The 19,685-nt window shown below is 32.7% G+C and overlaps 1 protein-coding gene and 1 long non-coding RNA gene across 2 annotated transcripts; both read right to left on the reverse strand.

Annotated features, from left to right (window-relative positions):
• Positions 1-231: 231 nt before the first annotated feature.
• LOC128159674 (probable cytochrome P450 CYP44) lies at positions 232-19,158 on the reverse strand. Its single transcript, XM_052822844.1, has 9 exons — positions 18,705-19,158; positions 12,808-13,045; positions 12,110-12,300; positions 11,647-11,842; positions 11,360-11,534; positions 10,939-11,105; positions 8,105-8,183; positions 5,993-6,152; positions 232-884 (listed from the first exon to the last, which is right to left on the reverse strand). Exons 1-9 carry the CDS (start codon positions 18,907-18,909, stop codon positions 733-735), a joined length of 1,563 nt encoding a protein of 520 aa, XP_052678804.1. The 5' UTR covers positions 18,910-19,158; the 3' UTR covers positions 232-732.
• On the reverse strand, positions 1,329-4,978 carry LOC128159675 (uncharacterized). The gene is made up of 2 exons (XR_008240171.1): positions 4,938-4,978; positions 1,329-1,867 (listed from the first exon to the last, which is right to left on the reverse strand). It is a non-coding gene; the product is annotated as an uncharacterized LOC128159675 (long non-coding RNA).
• Positions 19,159-19,685: the final 527 nt, after the last annotated feature.

Consider the following 19,685-nt stretch of genomic DNA (forward strand, 5'->3'; position numbering starts at 1 on the left):
AAATTGTGATCAGAAAAGCTCACTTAGCCTTTGGCTCAGGTGAGCTAAAAACGGAAAAATAAATTTGACCAAGATTGTGACCATGCCCCTTTAAATATATTCATGAGCTACAATCATAGAAATAAAAGAGGGGGTATCCCCATCTGATCCTTTACAAAATTAATGCTTAATTTTTCATAAGAGAAAACAACATTAACAATTCAATAAAAGACAAAAGGTATTGCAATTCACTTCAAAACTTGTAAAATATTTATGTCAACATTATGTTCTCACAACTAAAACCTATCCAAAGTGTTTTGATAATGACATTGCATGAGTAACTGTTCCAAAAAAGTGTCAATGATTGAATATCATTCACATGAATAAATCGTTGACTGGAATTGAATCTCTTTTTTTATTTTAAGTTCAAGCTGAAAGAATCACAATATTTTCATGGTATAACAATGAATTATATATCATTTCAGTTGAAAAAAATTGATGTGGGTATGAAGAAAAAATAGCATTTAATATTAATATGCAAGTGAATGGACCAAAGGATCAAGTATAAATCAGATTGTCAGATGATTCATGGATATGTATTATATATAACTTCAAGTATGAAGTTTTCCGGTGAATTATCAAAGAATAGAATCCATAAAACATTGAAAGCACCTGGTATTAAATGTCAATAAGCATTTTATGACAGGACATGATTATAATGTATCAATGATTTCAATTTCAGTGTCGGTATGCTCAGAGTCTGTCCTTGAAAGTAAAAGACGTTGGCCGGTCGGGAACCATCAACACTTGGAACTTCATGTCAAGGTCACCACTGTACTCCAGTCTAAAGTTCTTCAGCATCTTGGACAACAGCACATAAAGCTCTTGTTCTGCAAATCGTCGCCCTGTAAATTTAATGATAAATTGTAATGTTTACATGAAGCCCACCTCCAAAGGATTGATTTTGTTTTCAACAAAGGAAAAAGAACTGGAATGCATATCTAATATGTCAAAGCAGATCTAAGGAGATCTGTGATGACTGAATTCAAAAACATGTTCATGAAACTCCCATACCAAAACATTCTCACAATTTGCTCATGAGCAGCTCACGTGAGGACTAACAAAATTTCCTCACGTGAGTTGCTCATGTGAGTCTTATGTGCAATTTAACATGCAAATTAGGTAAAATGCTCACGTGAGAAAAATTCTGCACACGAGCATTTTTTGCTCACGTGAGGAATAGACCTGGCTGCTCACCAAGAGTTTTGCTCACATGAGGCTCATGAGGCTTATGAGACTCATGAGGCTCATGTGCAACAGTTGCTCACTTCAAAGACAATGGACAAAAATTGAAATTAAAATCATCAATATATATTTACATCAGTCATTTTAAAAATACAATTTCATACATTGTTTAACATTACATTTACATAAATCTTTAGAAAGTTTACCAATAATAAATGCTGGCATGTTGAAACTTGTATTGCAGTTTGATCACACAAAGCAGTGTAGCACACAGACGGACTTGGAAAAAAAATCACAGTTCACAGTAGGCAAAGTTCAATTTAACCATACAAAGTAGTTCATAAGTGCTGCACGAACACTGGCTGCATTACAATCGATCGAGGCATTCGTCTCCAACATTCCAAATGTCCTTTTTTTGACAGTCTCGTGTCTCACATGCTCTCTGATTTCACACATAAACTGTAAACCACACAAACGGCTGACTACCAGAACATCACAATAATATCCAAATTGACACAACCAGACTTCAGCATGTATAACTTCTCCATTACTTAAATTACGTCTTCACTTTTTTTGTTGCATCATTCATAATATCAGCGAGCTTTTCATGGTTTTCTTCAGGTCTGTGCAACTCAGGGCAGGCCTATTGGAAAGATAAATAAATTTGATATCAGTGAAATTGTTAAAAGTTTTCATATTTCAAGCAGTTTTTAAGAAAATCATTATATAATACTGCAACTATCAATATTATCAGATTCTACACAAGAAAACATGAACTCTTTTCTTCGTGTCATAAAATCGTTAATCAGTGTTAATAATAAAAAATATGTAGTTAGAAATTATTGTCAAGTAAAATGTCAAAGAAAAACATAGGTAATCACAGATTACAAAGCTCACCGAGACGAGGCATCAACTTTATGAGGCATCACCTTTAAAACCACCTTTATCATATGATATGAAAATCATAGTTAATGATCTTGGATATTCATGGATACTGTTTTGACACAATATCGTATATCATATGTAAAAAATTGTATGATAATCCTATGTTCATTTCATACATTATTATAAGATACAATGTTTATCAATACAATAATATAAAATATGATATTGCATCCAATGATACTTACAATATATATCATTTAATACAATATAATACTGTAATAAATATTGATGCAATATGATTTTGTAACATATAATATGACATTGTATCGTGTTATACATTATTGTATTTAATCACATAATACAATATCATAATATCTAATATAAATACAATATAGCATTATTTGATACTATATCATATCACATAATACATCACAATATTGTAACATATGATATTATATTGTATAATATAGTATAATTTTGTATTGTATGATATTGTATCATATTTGATACACAATATTGTATCATATGATACAATATAATTTGATAAAACATTGTTTCATATCATATGATACAATATCATCTGATACAGTACGATATTATATAATACAATATCATTTTATACAATATCATATCATATGATACAATATCATATTATACAATATCATATTATATGATATCTTATAATATCATATAATACAATTTCATGTATTATATAACAATATATTATATAAACCAATATCATATTATACAATATTTTATCATACGATATGCTATAATTATAATATACAATATCGTATCATATGATACAATATCATATATAGCAATATAATATGAAACAATATCATTCGATAAAATAACATATTATACAATATCATATTCTACAATATTGTATAATAATATACAATATTATACATAACAATATCATAATACAATATCATATAATAATGTACAAAAAAATTGATACAATATCATATCATATCATATAACTTTTTACAATATAATGTATGATATTACATTGTATCATATAAAACAATAGTGTATCATATCATAGAATACTATATCATAGGTATCATGTTAAATCATTTAACAACAAACACATCTATCAAGCAGGTTTGAGTGAGGTAGGAGAATTTTTAGCATCCTTGATAATGGAGATCAGGCTCTGCATCTGAAGCTACCTCTGCAATTCATTTATATTATAGTTAAATCAATTATGCAAGCTATTATCTATAAAACATGTAACCTGTTCCAAAAAACTAAACCTCATCCAGCATCCGAAACCTATGGCTCAGATTCAGCATTCAAGCCTGTCAGATGCATCAGTATCATGAGATGCATCATCCCTGCAAGTTTGGTGATGTAAGGACCAGTAATAACTAAGATATAATCATCAGAGGGCACCTGCTCTAAAAACTTTAACCAGCTCTTAAAACCTTAACCTCATCCAGCATCCGAAACCTATGGCTCAGATTCAGCATTCATGCCTGTCAGGTGCATCAGTATCGTAAGACGCACCATCCTTGCAAGTTTGGTGAAGTTAGGACCAGAAATAACTAAGATATATTTTTTAGCATCCTTGATAATGGAGATCAGGATCTGCATCTGAAGCTACCTCTGCCATTCATTTATATTATAGTTAGATCATATATGCAAGTTTGAAATAGTGCTATTACCTACATATATTAAACATGTGACCTGTTCCAAAAAAACTAAACCTCATCCAGCATCCGAAACCTATGGCTCAGATTCAGCATTCAAGCCTGTCAGGTGCATCAGTATCATAAGACACACCATTGTAAGTTTGGTAAAGTTAGGACCAGTAGTAACTAAGATATGATCATCAGAGGGCACCTGCTCTAAAAACTTTAACCAGCTCTTAAAACCTTAACCTCATCCAGCATCCGAAACCTATGGCTCAGATTCAGCATTCAAGCCTGTCAGGTGCATCAGTATCATAAGACGCACCATCTATGCAAGTTTGGTGAAGTTGGGACCAGTAGTAACTTAGAAATGGCTATCAAAGGGCACCTGCAACAAAAACTTTAACCTGCTCGAAAAACCTAACTTCATCTAGCATCCGAAACCTTCGGCTCAGATTCAGCATTCAAGCCTGTCAGGTGCAAAAGTATCATAAGACACACCATCCATGCAAGTTTGGTGAAGTAAGGACCAGTAGTAAGTAAGATATAATCATCAGAGGGCACCTGCTCCAAAAACTTTAACCAGCTCTAAAAACCTTAACCTCATCCAGCATCCGAAACCTATGGCTCAGATTCAGCATTCAAGCCTGTCAGGTGCATCAGTATCATAAGACACACCATCTATGCAAGTTTGGTGAAGTTTGGACCAGTAGTAACTTAGAAATGGCTATCAAAGGGCACCTGCAACAAAAACTTTAACCTGCTCCAAACACCTTAACCTCCTCCAGCATCTGAAATTCATGGCCCAGATTCAGCATCCAAGTCTCTCAAGTCCATTAGTAGGTCCAGATGCATCATTCATGCAAGTTTGGTGAAGATAGGACAAGTAATAAGTTAGATACAGGACCTGCAACAAAAACTTTAACCAGGTCCGGACGCCGACGCCGACGCCGACGCCGAGGGTATAGCATAAGCTCCCCCCAACTTCGTCTCGGTGAGCTAAAAATAACGTGTGTTTTATTACATTTGATACACCGTTATTTGCCCGATGGTCAGTTGTAAATTGTTTAACCCCGTTTTAAAGGTAGATGCTAAGATCACAGTATTTCGTTTCATATTCATTCTAATTACAAACACGTTTAACTGCCATTCAAAGAATATATTTTAACAAGTTAATGCTCAACTTACTTGAAGTGCTCATACAGAAGATGCAGGGGGTGTCGACACTCACGGGCCCTGGAAGTTATTGTAAATATATTGCATGTGCATGTATAAAAAAGTAAGGGTAGGACACTCTTTTTGGGGCGAAATCGGGTTTGACAAAGTCTGGGCGTTCCTCAAACGAAATTTCGCGATAAATCGTTCAAGTATACTTTACTTACGACATATGTATACATTCGATCCGCTCCAATGCTGTTACGTCGAAGAAAAAGGTGTTTTTATACATCCAAGTGCCTAAGAATTTCGCTAGACTGGTTTACATCCGGTTTAATCGCAGTGAAATTTGATTTAACTTTGATACTGCATATACTGACTAAGTCCAATTTCCTAACCTCTTGCTCACGTGAGAAAGTTGAACTTAGAAAAAAAATCTACCGTCAATGTATCTGTATAGCCTGTTGCTTACGTGAGCAATTCGAATAGAATTTTGCTCATGAGCAATCAGGTGAGCAAATTTTTGCACATGTGCATTTTGGTTAGTATTTTCCTCCCTAACAGAGACTAACAATCTGCACATGAGCAAAATGAATTCCTACCTAATTTGCATACATTTCTTACTAGATTCTCATGTGCTTCTCATGTGCTTCTCATGAGCTGCTCATGAGCATTTGTTAGAATGTTTGGTACGGGCTTTAAACAAAGAACTATCAAACATTTTACATGTTATTTATATTTTAAAAAAAACCCAGCTTCTTTAACCATTTATAAAATGCATTGTTATGGTTCTCTGATCCTCAGCTCAATTAAAGTATTGTTAAACGTATTCTTCTAAAGATCTTATCTGTTCTTCATACATTATATATAAATTGAATCAATAGAAAAACACAAAAATTATACAGATGTCCCGGCATTATAAAACTATTTAACAACATGTGCAAATTACAGTGAATATATTTTCCTCTGAACTCAGAAGATTTATGATGTTAATGTTACAACTTACAACAAGTACATCTTGTTAAACCTTCAATGTCAAGATTAAATTAAATCTTTGATGTAAAAGACCAAGTCTCGGCAATATATACCTGCACACATCCTGGGACCATGCCCAAATGGCGTCAGTAGATATGGATGGATATTCAGAGCAGATCCGTCCCTCAACCAGCGCTCCGGTAGAAATCGGTCTGGCTCCACAAAATACTCTGACGACATGTAGTGTACATAGGGGGCCAATTCAACTGTAGTCTGTGAAGAAATAGATATTTAGCCATTAAGGGCTCCAGATAAGGTGCATATTTGCTGAATTATGCATTGAATACTAATTGAAATTGTAAATTATACTTAAAATTATGCAATTGCAATCTCAAATATTCATTAAACTACTAGGTAGCTTTTTGCATTCAAATGACTATTGATGTTCTCTTGTGTGTATTTAATACCTTCATTGGGAATATTTTAAATCACATTTTGTGTTATCAAAAGTTTGAGCTATGCAATGTATGGAACAACAACAAATGAAACCACTTAACAGTCCTCATTAGCAATGTATAAGTTGATTAATAACAAAATTTAAAGATGAAATATTAAACATTAATAAAATGATTTGTAATTTAATTTATTTATTCAATATTGCTATTCTCTATGAAGTTAATTACGTGCTGAACATGCTGTTCAATATTTATAAACAACTAAAGAAAATTGACAAAATGTATATTGATAAATTGGTAATTTCATAGGCTTTAAGAAACATTTTTTAACCCCCCTTCATTTTGGGGTATATTGAATCACATGAATACATGATAACCAAACCCCAAGGGCTTACCCCACACATGTATCAAGTATTTTTCGATCAACTGTTTTTGTTTGTGCAAACCAATGATATTACAATACTAGTCTCGTAAAGTTAAACTTTGTATAAGGTTTCAGCATGTTTTTAACAGGGGCTTGTGTAGAAAAAAAGCAGCATTTAGAAAATGGTACCTCAAAAGAAAATTATTAACACAAACTTTTTGAACAATCTTTTTTTCTACACAAGGCCCTAGCTTGGGTTTCTTCCTAGTTTTTGCAGTTAGCATGTACAGGCTATGCACCAATTCACGGGAGGAGTTAACAAATTCAAATTAGTCAAAAGCAAGGACTGATTTCTTTACTTTTTTTCAGACTGTAAAAAAATGTTATAAACTAATTTGTTAACAGTATCATTAATGTCGAACTGTTTAACTACTGATTTAAAATACCTGCCAGAGATTCACAATACACTAAAATGGTGGTGTCGAAGGACACCTGTCAAAGTCACAATTTTAAAGATAGAAATACTTTGATGTTTCCTGACATATTTTCTTTCTGTTGGTACTAAAACACTAATTGTAAACATGTTATTTACCTTATACCTATTTATTTGACTATATAGCAATAAATGATTGTAAAATATTTAAGTGACAGAAGAAAACATACCAGGCAGATGATATGACCTATATATAAATCGTGTTCTTGGTTGTTGGAGGGGGGGTGGGGGGGGGGGGGGGGGTAGCCATTAAACCCTTCAGCACAAAATATCTTTTGTAATCTGTTTTAGATGATACAACTAGTGTGATAGATGAATGTGCAGAGCAAAAAAGAAGCTGAAGGAAAGGTATCCTTGACTCATGATACGCACATGATGAGGACAGTAACAGAGTGTTTTACTGCAAAATTTGCAGCAAAAAGATGTTCAAACAACATGGGCAAACCAAGTGTTTGTTTTATTTTTTTTTAACACTAGAAAGACACGACAGAAATAGGAATTGTAAAAGAAAAGAAATTTATGTTAGACTTATCTAGATTAAATAAATAATATAACCCTAAATTCTTTTGCTGAGAAGAAAAGTTGCATCTATTTAAAAATCAAGACTGCAGGTAAATTCACTATGTGATATAAAATGATCTTTAGTTTTGAGTAACTTTTTATTTTAACAATAGAATGTACATGCATTTCAATAAAGTATAATAAAGTCCTTAGCAAATCAAGATATATAAAATACATTGCCATCATTTTTTAGATATTAGCATTTCATTATGAAGCAATATACATGTATTTCTATCATTTTGAAGAACTTGCATTATCTTAGAAAGCATATATCAAAATGTGTTCTTGAAGGAAAAAATAGAATCATGTCTTTTTTCATATTTGCAAGAATCTTACAAAATGTTTAATTTACCCCTGCTGGTACAAGATAATTTCCAAGTACTAAGTCCTTCTTCAAGATCCTTTTTATCTCAAGTCCAATTGGCAAAATCCTAAATTTTAGAGAAAAACATGTAAAAGAAATATGCTTTATTCACACACAATTCTTTTCTTTGTTCTTTGTAAATGAAACATATAAGTTCAGTATAACTGAGTTGAGGATTTCTGTTGGATTACAAATGTTTTATATCAGTAATAAAGTGTTCTTTTTTGCCATTTAATGACTGGGACAAGGGCTCTTCCATATGCTTTCACAAGCCCATTTATGGCATTAATTTTGGAGCAAAAAAAATTCACAAAATGCAGTAACTCCTTTTAAAGTAGTCCGAGTATCGCACTACGTCATAATTCTGATTTTACAATTGGTTCGACTTTTACAAAGCGTTTTTGATACCCGGTATTGATTTTGCTCTACATCGCTGTTGTAAACAATGGCAATAATAAGCAATTAGAACGGTAATATATGTATTCTATGAGAGATAGAAATGATTAATGTTGAGAAACTCGATTCTGTTAAAGTAAAATGAAAAACGAAGTTTCTGATTAACCAGGATCTCAGGTATGCTTATATCTTCTTTGTTTTGACCCCCCCCCCCCCCAAAAAAAAATTTTTTCTTTTTCTTTTACTAAAACCAGTTTAAATTTAGAGACAGAAGCTATTTCGAATTTAATCAATCGTCAATTAATTAATATTTAAATGATATCTAACATTGTTGACATTTTTAGGCAGAAAAATGTAGCAAAATGTGATTTTTACGGATTTTTTCGTCAGGGTCTACTTTGTTTAGAGCTTATAGCGTGAAAAGTAATCCGTCAACATATAATTTATTTTACCAAATCTTTTTTCTAAGATGTCAATCTTTAGAATAAACACCATGAATTTAAGTTTGAGTCCATAAAATAGTAAAAAACTTACCAAACGCGTACTAGCATTGCATTTTTTGTATTCTATTTTGATACATCAGGTCCATAAAGCGTACTTACTTACAAAAATTTGCACAAAATTATTGATGAGATATGGCTTAACTAAATATTTATACTCTATTTTGTATGTTCAGTTCTAATTTTCCCAAAATTGGTAATTATTTTTAGGAAAAACGGACGTCTGGCAAAATTCATAATTGTCAATAATTTTCGCAAGGGGGTACACCCGTCTGAGAGGTGATAACAAACTTGCATGTAAACATATTTATTTTCTTTTGTATATGTATTGCTAGAATGTATATTTATCATTTAAAGCTAAGCTTTAAATGATTGAGCCCATTTAGTGCCTTAATATTGTAAGATCTGCTGAGGATTTTGATTTAAACAGCTGTCTTCACTTAAATATTTCTTTAATTGCCTGTATACGCAATCGACGTATTCCACGGACCTTTTTTTTTTCATTTTCGCATTTGACTAAGTCCAAATTTCAACTTCCATGTGCAAAAGTTGTCATGCTTTAAAAAAAAAAGAGGGGGGGTATTTGTTAATTTTTTTTAACATATGATTACAATCTTTATTTCTGTGTTTACATGAAGATATTATAGGGAAAAAAGTGAGTTTGCATCAGTTAATTATATGTTTATGCATACCTGTTAACCTTTCAAAGCTGTTATGTGGGAGAATCTCCCCCTTACCAACTTGGCTAAGGGGGAGATTTTGCGTAAACAACGTTTTTTCACGTAAAATGCAAATATATATTAAAAATACTGTTAGATACTTTATTTTACCATTGTAATTAATGCATTTGCAATCATTTTAAATTTTATTATTTCTATGACTACCAGTGTGCAATTACAGCTTGTGTTGCTGTACAAGTTCAGAAAACTATCATTTTGTTTGCATGGTACAATACAAGAATTCAATAGTGCCACTTTTTATATGTTCAGTATTGAACCATCACTGCATGCTGACATCTAGGGTAAACACAGTTCTATTTTCTAAAATTTATTTTGCCTATTTTGAATTTGCAGTGAAACCCAGTTAAGAAAATACCAGAAAATAATATTCATTAAAATTATTTTTTGCCTTATATATAGGATAGATTTTTAATTCACAAAACAAATTTAACATGTATTTCTCCAGTATCATTTAAAAATGATCTCTGTTGTAATGTCTATAGCATCCCTGTAATTCATAGTACCGTTACTATAAACTTTAAAAACTCTTGTGAAATGCTTTTACACTTTTTCCTCGAGCTTCACTTTATTGGTAGCTTGTATAAACACTCAGTGCTCCAAACTCACTTTGATTTTTACCGACTGTGCTGGCCAGACAGAATTAGTCACGACTCACTGCACGTGGCTTGGGTGCTTTACCTGTGCACCTGTTAAGTGACACCACTGGCTGTTATTGTTTTCTTTGGTGTTACAGAGTAAAATCAAGATGTTTTAAGCTTTCACTTATTTTTTATAAGGCCTATGCATAACTATATAAATACGTAACTGATTTAAGTCAAAACCGGAAGTAATCGTAAAAAGTAATCTGGGCTATAACATGTCATACTATGATCACGGTAGATAGTACTTGGATGGATTTTGATATATTCAAGCTACACTGCAGCTTTTTTAGTGCAAAATCAGAAAAAAACCCGCAGTGGATGTTGAAATTTGCATGTAAAGATTCAGAATGGGGGGGGGGGGGGTATGGGGAAGACCACGGACGCATATACCGGGTACTATATATGTCCCTGGGAAGACATACGATTGCGGGAGAAATTTGTCTCCCACTCGGGAGATAGGTTGGATGCGGGAGATCTTAGATTTTTAGGCCGTTTTGCGGGAGTCTCCCGCGCATTGCGGGAGAGTTAACAGGTATGTTATGTACCTCTGTGACTCCTTGACACATGCTTTGAGGTATGGCATTCTATTAATGTGTTCCCCTGTGATAGGTTCATCATCCTTCAGAACCTCCCGGACTTCTTCATAAGCCTTCTGTTGGACATCTGGATTCTTGGCCAAACAGTACATGGCAAATATTAGTGTAGGCACAGTCTGAAAAAGTGTATCATGCATACATCTTTGCATAATTATTCTTGTAATGATTGTACTGGTAGAAAAAAAATAAAGCAACCTACTAGTAATACGTACATGCACGTTAATGTTACTTTTTAACACCTTTCAAATTAAGCAAGCAAAATGAATGCAAACATTAACTGATTTAAAAGTGAAGAACTCTTTTTGATTTTCACATGGCAATGAGATGAAAACAAATAAACCCAATACATGTGACACAGTTAACTCCTTACTGTATTTAGTCCATCACCAAACAGAGACAGGGTTATTATGCTGACATCTTTAAAGGACAGCTCTTTCTTAGACAACAGATATAACAGGAAGTTAAACTGTCCGTCCTTTAAGTTTCCTTCTTTTTGTAGACGGTCAATCTTGGCTATTGTCTCATCAACCAGTTTCTGTCCATTTCTGAAATGCAAAGAACGAGATTATCAAAAATAACACTGGTCTAAGATTTTGATTGTTAACTAAAACAGAATGCTTTTACAAAAATAAAATAAACAAATCGTTGCAAATTTACCTAAAGAAATAGTCTTCTTCATCAAGAAGTTTTTGCCACAGTCTTGTTGTGAAGAGTTTATGGAAAGGCACAGAGAAGTTTATTTTTGTGGAAAGTTCAAATATGGCATTGTTACTAGAGATCATGCGCATAATGTGAGAGGTAGGTGAGTCCACAAGACAACCAAGGCGAGTCTCAAAACAAGTCATGCCTGAGGCTGTGAATAGAAAAAAAAAACAGCAATTACAATTATCTATCATACTGCAAACACCTTTTTTCTCTATTATACAGTATGTATGTGTGCTCATTAAAAGGATGGGTCCATCATAACTACAATGTAATTTTCTGATAAAACTCAAGGATGACAAATGCATCAAGATCTCCTGCAAACAAGTATAAAAGTGATGGAAAGAGAATTACCAGAAGAAAATGTGAATAAAATCTTGAAACTGTATGACCCATGAAATTGGTTTAGGTATCTTACACTCTAAGTTCCACTTTGCTGCTTCCAATCTAAAATTTTCTATTGTCCCATCACTGTTGTGGATTTTCTTAATCCGTGCAATAAAATCATCCACAACTTCCTCCACAAAGGGGAGATAAACAGTGACTGCTTTTGGCCTCATCATCATCTGCTGCACTGCACTCCTAAGTCTGTACCATTCTTCCCCATTTCTACAAAAACAAATAGTTAACTATTTTATATGGCCATTATACCTATCATTGATACAATTCTCTCAGTGTATTAATTCAGTAAATTAATAGCCACTTCACAGAAAAAGAATTAAAACTGTCAGTCATTCTATTCCTGAAACAAATTAAGGCTGATTCATCCCGTAAAATTTAACAAACTAATTCTACCAAGAAATGATGATATCATAGTCGATGATAATACAGGTTTCTAAAAAGTGAACAAATATTAAATTTCTAAAGGATAAATTGTCGGATGTCCAGAATGGTTTAAGAGTAGAGAGTAAATCTGTTGAGCTCATACGCCATCTCAATCATACATGTAGTGTCAGTGATTAAAGAGTGAAAGTGTCTAGAATTACACATGTATAGATCCCTGCTCTCTATTTCTTTAATCTACATGTATAAGTAGTACTTGTACTTAGATGTGTAATTCATTATTCATCCAATTTGGATGTGCATGATCATCGTAAAATATAATTTTCAACTTACGTGTTTCCAAGGCCTGGTGAAAGATCTCTCTGCTCTCTGTATTGCTTTGTTGTGTCCAGAAGTGGGGCAACATGAGGCTGTTTGTCTTCATTTAAGAAAACTGTTCTGACATCATCTGGGTCATAAATTCGGACAAAGGTTACACCAGCAATGGTCTCCTTGACGATCGGGCCGTATTCTTTATATCTTGAAATGAGAGCATCTTGATATCTGTCTACTGTGAATCTTTGAAAAGGACCTGCCATGAAAAATTCCTTTATTGTATTCTGTTTACTACAAGTATTAATAAATTGATTATCAAAGTTGCACAGTCATCTGATCATTACATTTTCTCAAAGTTAGTTCTATAATTCTATGTCTAATGTAACCCAATGTAATGCGTAGGTTTAAGAGAAAATGTGTTGTAGAAAAAACAAACAAACTCTTATTTTAATTTGATCTTTTCCAGTTTGATTTAACCTGTAGAAATTTGAAATGTTTAGAGCACATTATGTATGGCATGCCAAATTCAGAAAAATGAGCTTAACATAGTTTCACAGTCGATAAACTAGGTTATCGACGTTAATCTATATTTCACATCTGTAAACTATACGCGATTATCTATGTTTCAAATTTGTAAACTATAGTTAACACTAAAAACAATCATTTGCAGTTGTTAAACATGGTTCATCTGATAAATAGAGATTTATGATCAGTAAACTTCTGTTTACAAATCTAAAGCACGCCAAATTCACATAAATTAGCAAAACATAGTTTCACAGTCGATAAACTAGGTTTATCGGCTGTTAACTATAGTTTACGGATCCTAAACTATAGTTACCGACGTTAATCTATATTTCACACCTGTAAACTATAGTTTACGAATGCAAATCTATGTTTTTCTGTCTGGAAATACACGTTAACAATAGATTTTGCTGATAAATATAGATTCACATCTGTAAACTATAGTTTGCATTCGTAAACTATAGTTTAGAGTTGATAAATATAGTTTCACGATTGTGAAACTATCTATCAGACATAATTTGCATTTGTGAACTATAGTTTAGAGTTGTTAATCATAGTTTCACAATATTTATCAGATCAACTATGTATAACAATCGCAAATGATTGTTTTCAGTGTTAACTATAGTTAACAGATGTGAAACATAGATTATCGCGTTAACTATAAAGTGAAATATAGATTTACATCGTTCACTATAGTTTTCGATCCGTAAACTATAGTTAACAGCTGATAAACCTAGTTTATCGACTGTGAAACTATGTTTAGCTCTTTTTTGTGAATTTGGCGTGCCATAATTATGGACTATATATATCTGATACCCAATGGGATTGTCAGGAAAATCCTTATCAAAGAGATAGCCTACATGTAGCTTCAATACTCACTGTATTTGTATTAATGTAAATGGTTAAAATGATTTGTGAGAAAATGTTGATTGTTTTAATTTTATCGCCCTCCCTCGAAGATCGGTACATCGATTTACCCAAAAGGACCCAAAAGGACCCAAAAGACACCCAAAAGGACCCAAAAGGAAAACAAAAGGACCCAAAAGGAACACAAAAGGACCCAAAAGGAATTACTAGGAACGATTTTATAAAGATTTTATATTTATTAAAAAAAAATGTTAAAATTAAGAACTTTTTCTGTGTTTATATTCCAAAAGGAACACAAAAGGACCCAAAAGGAATTACTGGGAACGATTTTTTTTGAAAAAGTGAACAAAGAAACTCTTAAACTTCTATCGGATCAGTAATTTCCTACGTCTATAATATACAGGAAATTGATGGATGTTTAATAAATAGTCAGTAACATCTTAAGAGATTGAATGTGAATAATAATATTTGCATTGCTTAAAATCAATAGATATAAAACGTGGATTATATAAAATGCATGATGAAATTATAATTATCGTCGACCCGAATTTATAAAAGTCAGCCTATTTAACTTTATACATAACAATGAAATATCTCATTAGATATTTAACAGTTCAAATTGTCGACTCCGCATAACCCATTTATATGAATTAAAATATAATGAGATAATTGTATGTATAGAGGAGGGCTATCCATACACGTGTCGTTAATTCTTAAAACAACACAATGATTATATCTTGTTGTTTTAATAATTTAACTATAAGCAGCTGATTAGTGACATGGCTTCTCCCAATTATTTCAGTCAATTCAATTCGTAATTAATTCTAGCGACCAACCTCTTAATAAGTAGTATTGTAACATATTTTAGAAGGTTTGTTTTGCATGTAGGAACTATTTAGTGCTTTAAATATTGCATATTTGATTGTGCATATTGGAGCTCGTTTTGTCTTGACAAATAGATGTGCTTTGTAAATACCTTTTAGTGCTCTTAAAATTTATGTTCGTCTGACTTATTTGTTCGTGGGTTTTTATTATTATTATTATTTTTTTTTTGCATGTTGCAAGTGGTTTATGGTGCATTCATGAATGTATATATTAGTGCTTGTTTTTACATAATTTCTATGGTACCTAAATTATTTATTTGCTATTCTTTTTCTAAAACCTTTCTTTTAAAATAATAATGTAAACGTTTTATCTATTTTTTTTAATAAGAAAAAAAAACATAGGTAATCAAAGATTACTAAGCTCACCAAGACGGAGCATCACCCTTATGAGACATCACCTTCATAAGACCACCTTTATCATTTTATATGAAAATCATACTTTATGATCTTGGATATTCATGGATTCTGTTTTGACAAAATATCGTATATCATCTGATAAACTTTTTTATGATAATCATCTGTTCATATGTTAATCAATACAATGATATAAAATTAAATATTGCATCATGTCATATTTCTAATATAATATATATCATATAATAAATAAAATACTGTAATAAACAATAATGAGATTTGATATTGTAACGTATGATATGACATTGTATTGTGTTATACCTTATTGTATTTGATCACATAATACAATATCATAAAATATAATACAATATAGTATCATATTACAATATCATATTACATAATACATTATAACACTGAAACATGATATTATATTGTATAATATAGAATGATATTGTATTGAATGACACTGAAACATATTTGATACATTATATGATATTACATCATATAATACAATATAATTTGATTCCAACATTGTATCTTATCAAATGATACAATATTATGTGATATGGTAAAATATTATAAAATACATCATTATATTATACATATTGCATCATATGACACAATAAAATATATTACAATATCATATAATACAATTTCATGTGATATGACAATATATCATATAAACCAATATCATATCATACAATATCGTATAATACAATATATTTTATAATATTACAATATCATATAATACAATTCCATGTGATATTATTCTATATTACTGAAACCAATATCATATTATACAATATTGTATGATACAATATTATAGAATATACAATATTGTATCATAGGATACAATATAATATTTTGCAATATCTTATGTAATTGTATCGTGTGATAAAATAATAAATTAAAAATACAATATAATATTATACAATATTGTATCATAATATACAATACTATACATAACAATATCATGATACATAATCATATCATAAAATATCAAAAAAATTGATACAATATCATATCGTATCGTATAACTTTTTATAATATAACATATGATATCATATTGTATCATATCAAACAATATTGTTTCATATCATACAATACTTTATCATAGGAATCATGTTATATCATTTATCAACAAACACATCTATCTATCGAGCTGGTTTGAGTGAGGTAGGAGATTTCTTTAGCATCCTTGATAATGGAGATCAGGCTCTGCATATAAAGCAACCTCTGCATTTAATTTATAATAAAGTTAAATCAACTATGCAAGCTATCATCTATAAAACATGTGACCTGTTCCAAAAAACTAAACCTCATCCAGCATCCGAAACCTATGGCTCAGATTCAGCATTCAAGCCCATCAGGTGCATTTGTATCATAAGACGCATCATCCATGCAATTTTGGTGAAGTTTGGACCAGTAATAACTAAGATATCATCATCAGAGGCACTAGCAATTAAAACCTTAACTTCCTCCAGCATCCGCAACCTATGGCTCAGATTCAGCATCCATGCCTGTCAGGTGCATCTGTATCATAAGACACACCATCCATTCAAGTTTGGTGAAGTTAGGACCAGTAATAACTAAGATTTATTTTTTAGCATCCTTGATAATGGAGATCAAGCTCTGCATCTGAAGCTACCTCTGCGATTCATTCATATTACAGTTAAATCAACTATGCAAGTTTGAAATAGTACTATCATCTATTAAACATGTGACCTGTTCCTAAAAACTTAACTTTATCCAGCATCCGAAACCAGACTATGCATTCAAGCCTGTCAGGTGCATCAGTATCATAAGACGCACCATCCATACAAGTTTGGTGAAGTTAGGACCAGTAATAACTAAGATATCATCATCAGAGGGCACCTGCAACAAAAACTTAACCAGCTCTTAAAACCTTAACCTCCTCCAGCATCCGAAACCTATTGCTCGGATTCAGCATTCAAGCTTGTCAGGTGCATCAGTATCATAAGACGCACCATCCATACAAGTTTGGTGAAGTTAGGACCAGTAACAACTAAGATATCATCATCAGAAGGCACCTGCAACAAAAACTTAACCAGCTCTAAAAACCTTAACCTCTTCCAGCATCCGAAATCTATTGCTCAGATTCAGCATTCAAGCTTGTCAGGTGCATCAGTATCATAAGACGCACCATCCATACAAGTTTGGTGAAGTTAGGACCAGTAGTAACTAAGATTAATCATCAGAGGGCACCTGCAACAAAAACTTTAACCAGCTCTAAAAACATTAACCTCTTCCAGCATCCGAAACCTATTGCTCAGATTCAGCATTCAAGCTTGTCAGGTGCATCAGTATCATAAGATGCATCATCCATACAAGTCTGGTGAAGTTAGGACCAGTAGTAACTTAGATATTGCTATCAATGGGCACCCGCAACAAAAACTTTAACCTGCTCCAAAAACCTTAACCTCCTCCAGCATCCGAAACCTATAGCTCAGATTCAGCACTCAAGCCTGTCTGGTGCATCAGTATCATAAGGCACACCATCCATGCAAGTTTGGTGAAGTACAGACCAGCAGTAACTAAGATACTGCTATCAAAGGGCACCTGCAACAAAAACTTTAACCTGGTCCAAAAACCTTAACCTCCTCCAGCATCTGAAATTTAGGATCCAGATTCAGCATCCAAGTCTTTCAAGTCCATAAGTAGGTCCAGATGCATCATCCATGCAAGTTTGGTGAAGATAGGACAAGTAATAGCTTAGATACAGGACCTGCAACAAAAACTTTAACCAGGTCCGGACGCCGACGCTGACGCCGACGCCACCGCCGACGCCGAGGGTATAGCATAAGCTCTCCTTGACTTCGTCTTGGTGAGCTAAAAAGGTTTCCTTTTTACATTTAACTAAATTTTGGCTCTTAAAATGGGTGGCCTCCACGTGGCAAGAGCTGGGCAACGTTATCATTTTAACTACATTTTAATGAATAAAACGTGCTTAGATAGCGGACCCCTAACACCCTACACTTCAGATTTTTTAATTTTTTAAACAACTCTCCCCCAAGTAGATAATATTTAGTACATTTATATTGTAAATTATGGCATTTAATGAACATTAAAATTCCCTTTTGGGTCCTTTTGTGTTCCTTTTGGGTCCTTGTTTTCCTTTTGGGTCCTTTTGGGTGTCTTTTGGGTTCTTTTGGGTCCTTTTGGGTAAATCGATGCACCCTCGAAGATTTGTTATTTTGAAGTTACGTTAAACGTAGAATTAAGTATAAAACAGTCAAATATTTTGTTTTGTTTCGTCCATTTGTATACCTTTTCTATACTGCAGAATTGTCCCGAGATAAGGCAGGCCCTTTGGACCGGGTATGTCTTTGAATGGTTTGACGTTCGATGAGTTGGATCTCGTCTCATGGCTCTCATCTGCAACCGCCACGCTCAAACATCGCCGACATTGCCAGGAAAAAATCTGAAACTGATTATAGAAATAAGATCGGCTGCACACTGTTATCAGTCCCATTCCGCCCCTGTTATCGGAAACGTGAAATGTTCATAACATTGCAGAGTCGTTTGGTAGTTGAACGTCGTCTGTCATTATCACAACATGCAACATGGCGAGGGTAAAAGAAGGTTAATGCGTTACGATTTAAAAATGCATGGTTTTATTTAAAATCGGCGAATTAAATAACATTTAAATAAATATTGCTTCAACATTTAGGGTCCATCTAATGAAAGACATTGTACACAGTCACTAAACATTTCATAACTACATTCCCAATATTTAGGGATTCAATAAATATAGTACCACTTATTGCCGAATGCAAACAAAGGTCGTGCTAAAATATGGACAGTATGGCATGGTAAAACAAATCACATTATTGGGGTTTATATATGCTTATATATAAATTAAAAAGCAAATAATATTGTGAATACAATTTTTAAAATAAATTGGAGGGAGGGATTGTTTTGTTGTGTTTTTGTTGTTGTTGTTGTTGTTGTTTTTGGTTGGGTTTTTTTTTGCACTTGCACAGATTGTGTAAAAACCCTGTGATTTGGCGTATATACTACTTATACATTATGCTATTTAATCATTATTTTTCTGCTGATTTGAGAAACTATTTCCAGGTGTAGTGAGCAATAGCATACATGTTCATGTACGTATCGATGTCTCTACATGGACAACTCGTCTCCAAGTTTTTATACAATCCAGGGTCAAAAAGACAAGTACCAACTATTTACCTATTTTTGTTTTTGTTTGAAAAGATATATTTCTGTACATGACATAAAACTTTCAAG

The sequence above is a fragment of the Crassostrea angulata genome, chromosome 8, assembly GCF_025612915.1.
Source record: "Crassostrea angulata isolate pt1a10 chromosome 8, ASM2561291v2, whole genome shotgun sequence".
NCBI classification, from domain to species: domain Eukaryota; kingdom Metazoa; phylum Mollusca; class Bivalvia; order Ostreida; family Ostreidae; genus Magallana; species Magallana angulata.

Excerpts from the sequence above, each read along its gene's own strand:
- LOC128159674 (XM_052822844.1), bottom strand. The coding sequence starts at position 18,909 with ATGGGACTGATAACAGTGTGCAGCCGATCTTATTTCTATAATCAGTTT. Across the intron at positions 8,184-10,938 it reads TGTGTCAAGGAGTCACAGAG|GATTTTGCCAATTGGACTTG; the intron begins GTACATAACATA and ends TCTAAAATTTAG. Across the intron at positions 6,153-8,104 it reads ATTATCTTGTACCAGCAGGG|ACTACAGTTGAATTGGCCCC; the intron begins GTAAATTAAACA and ends ATTTCTTCACAG.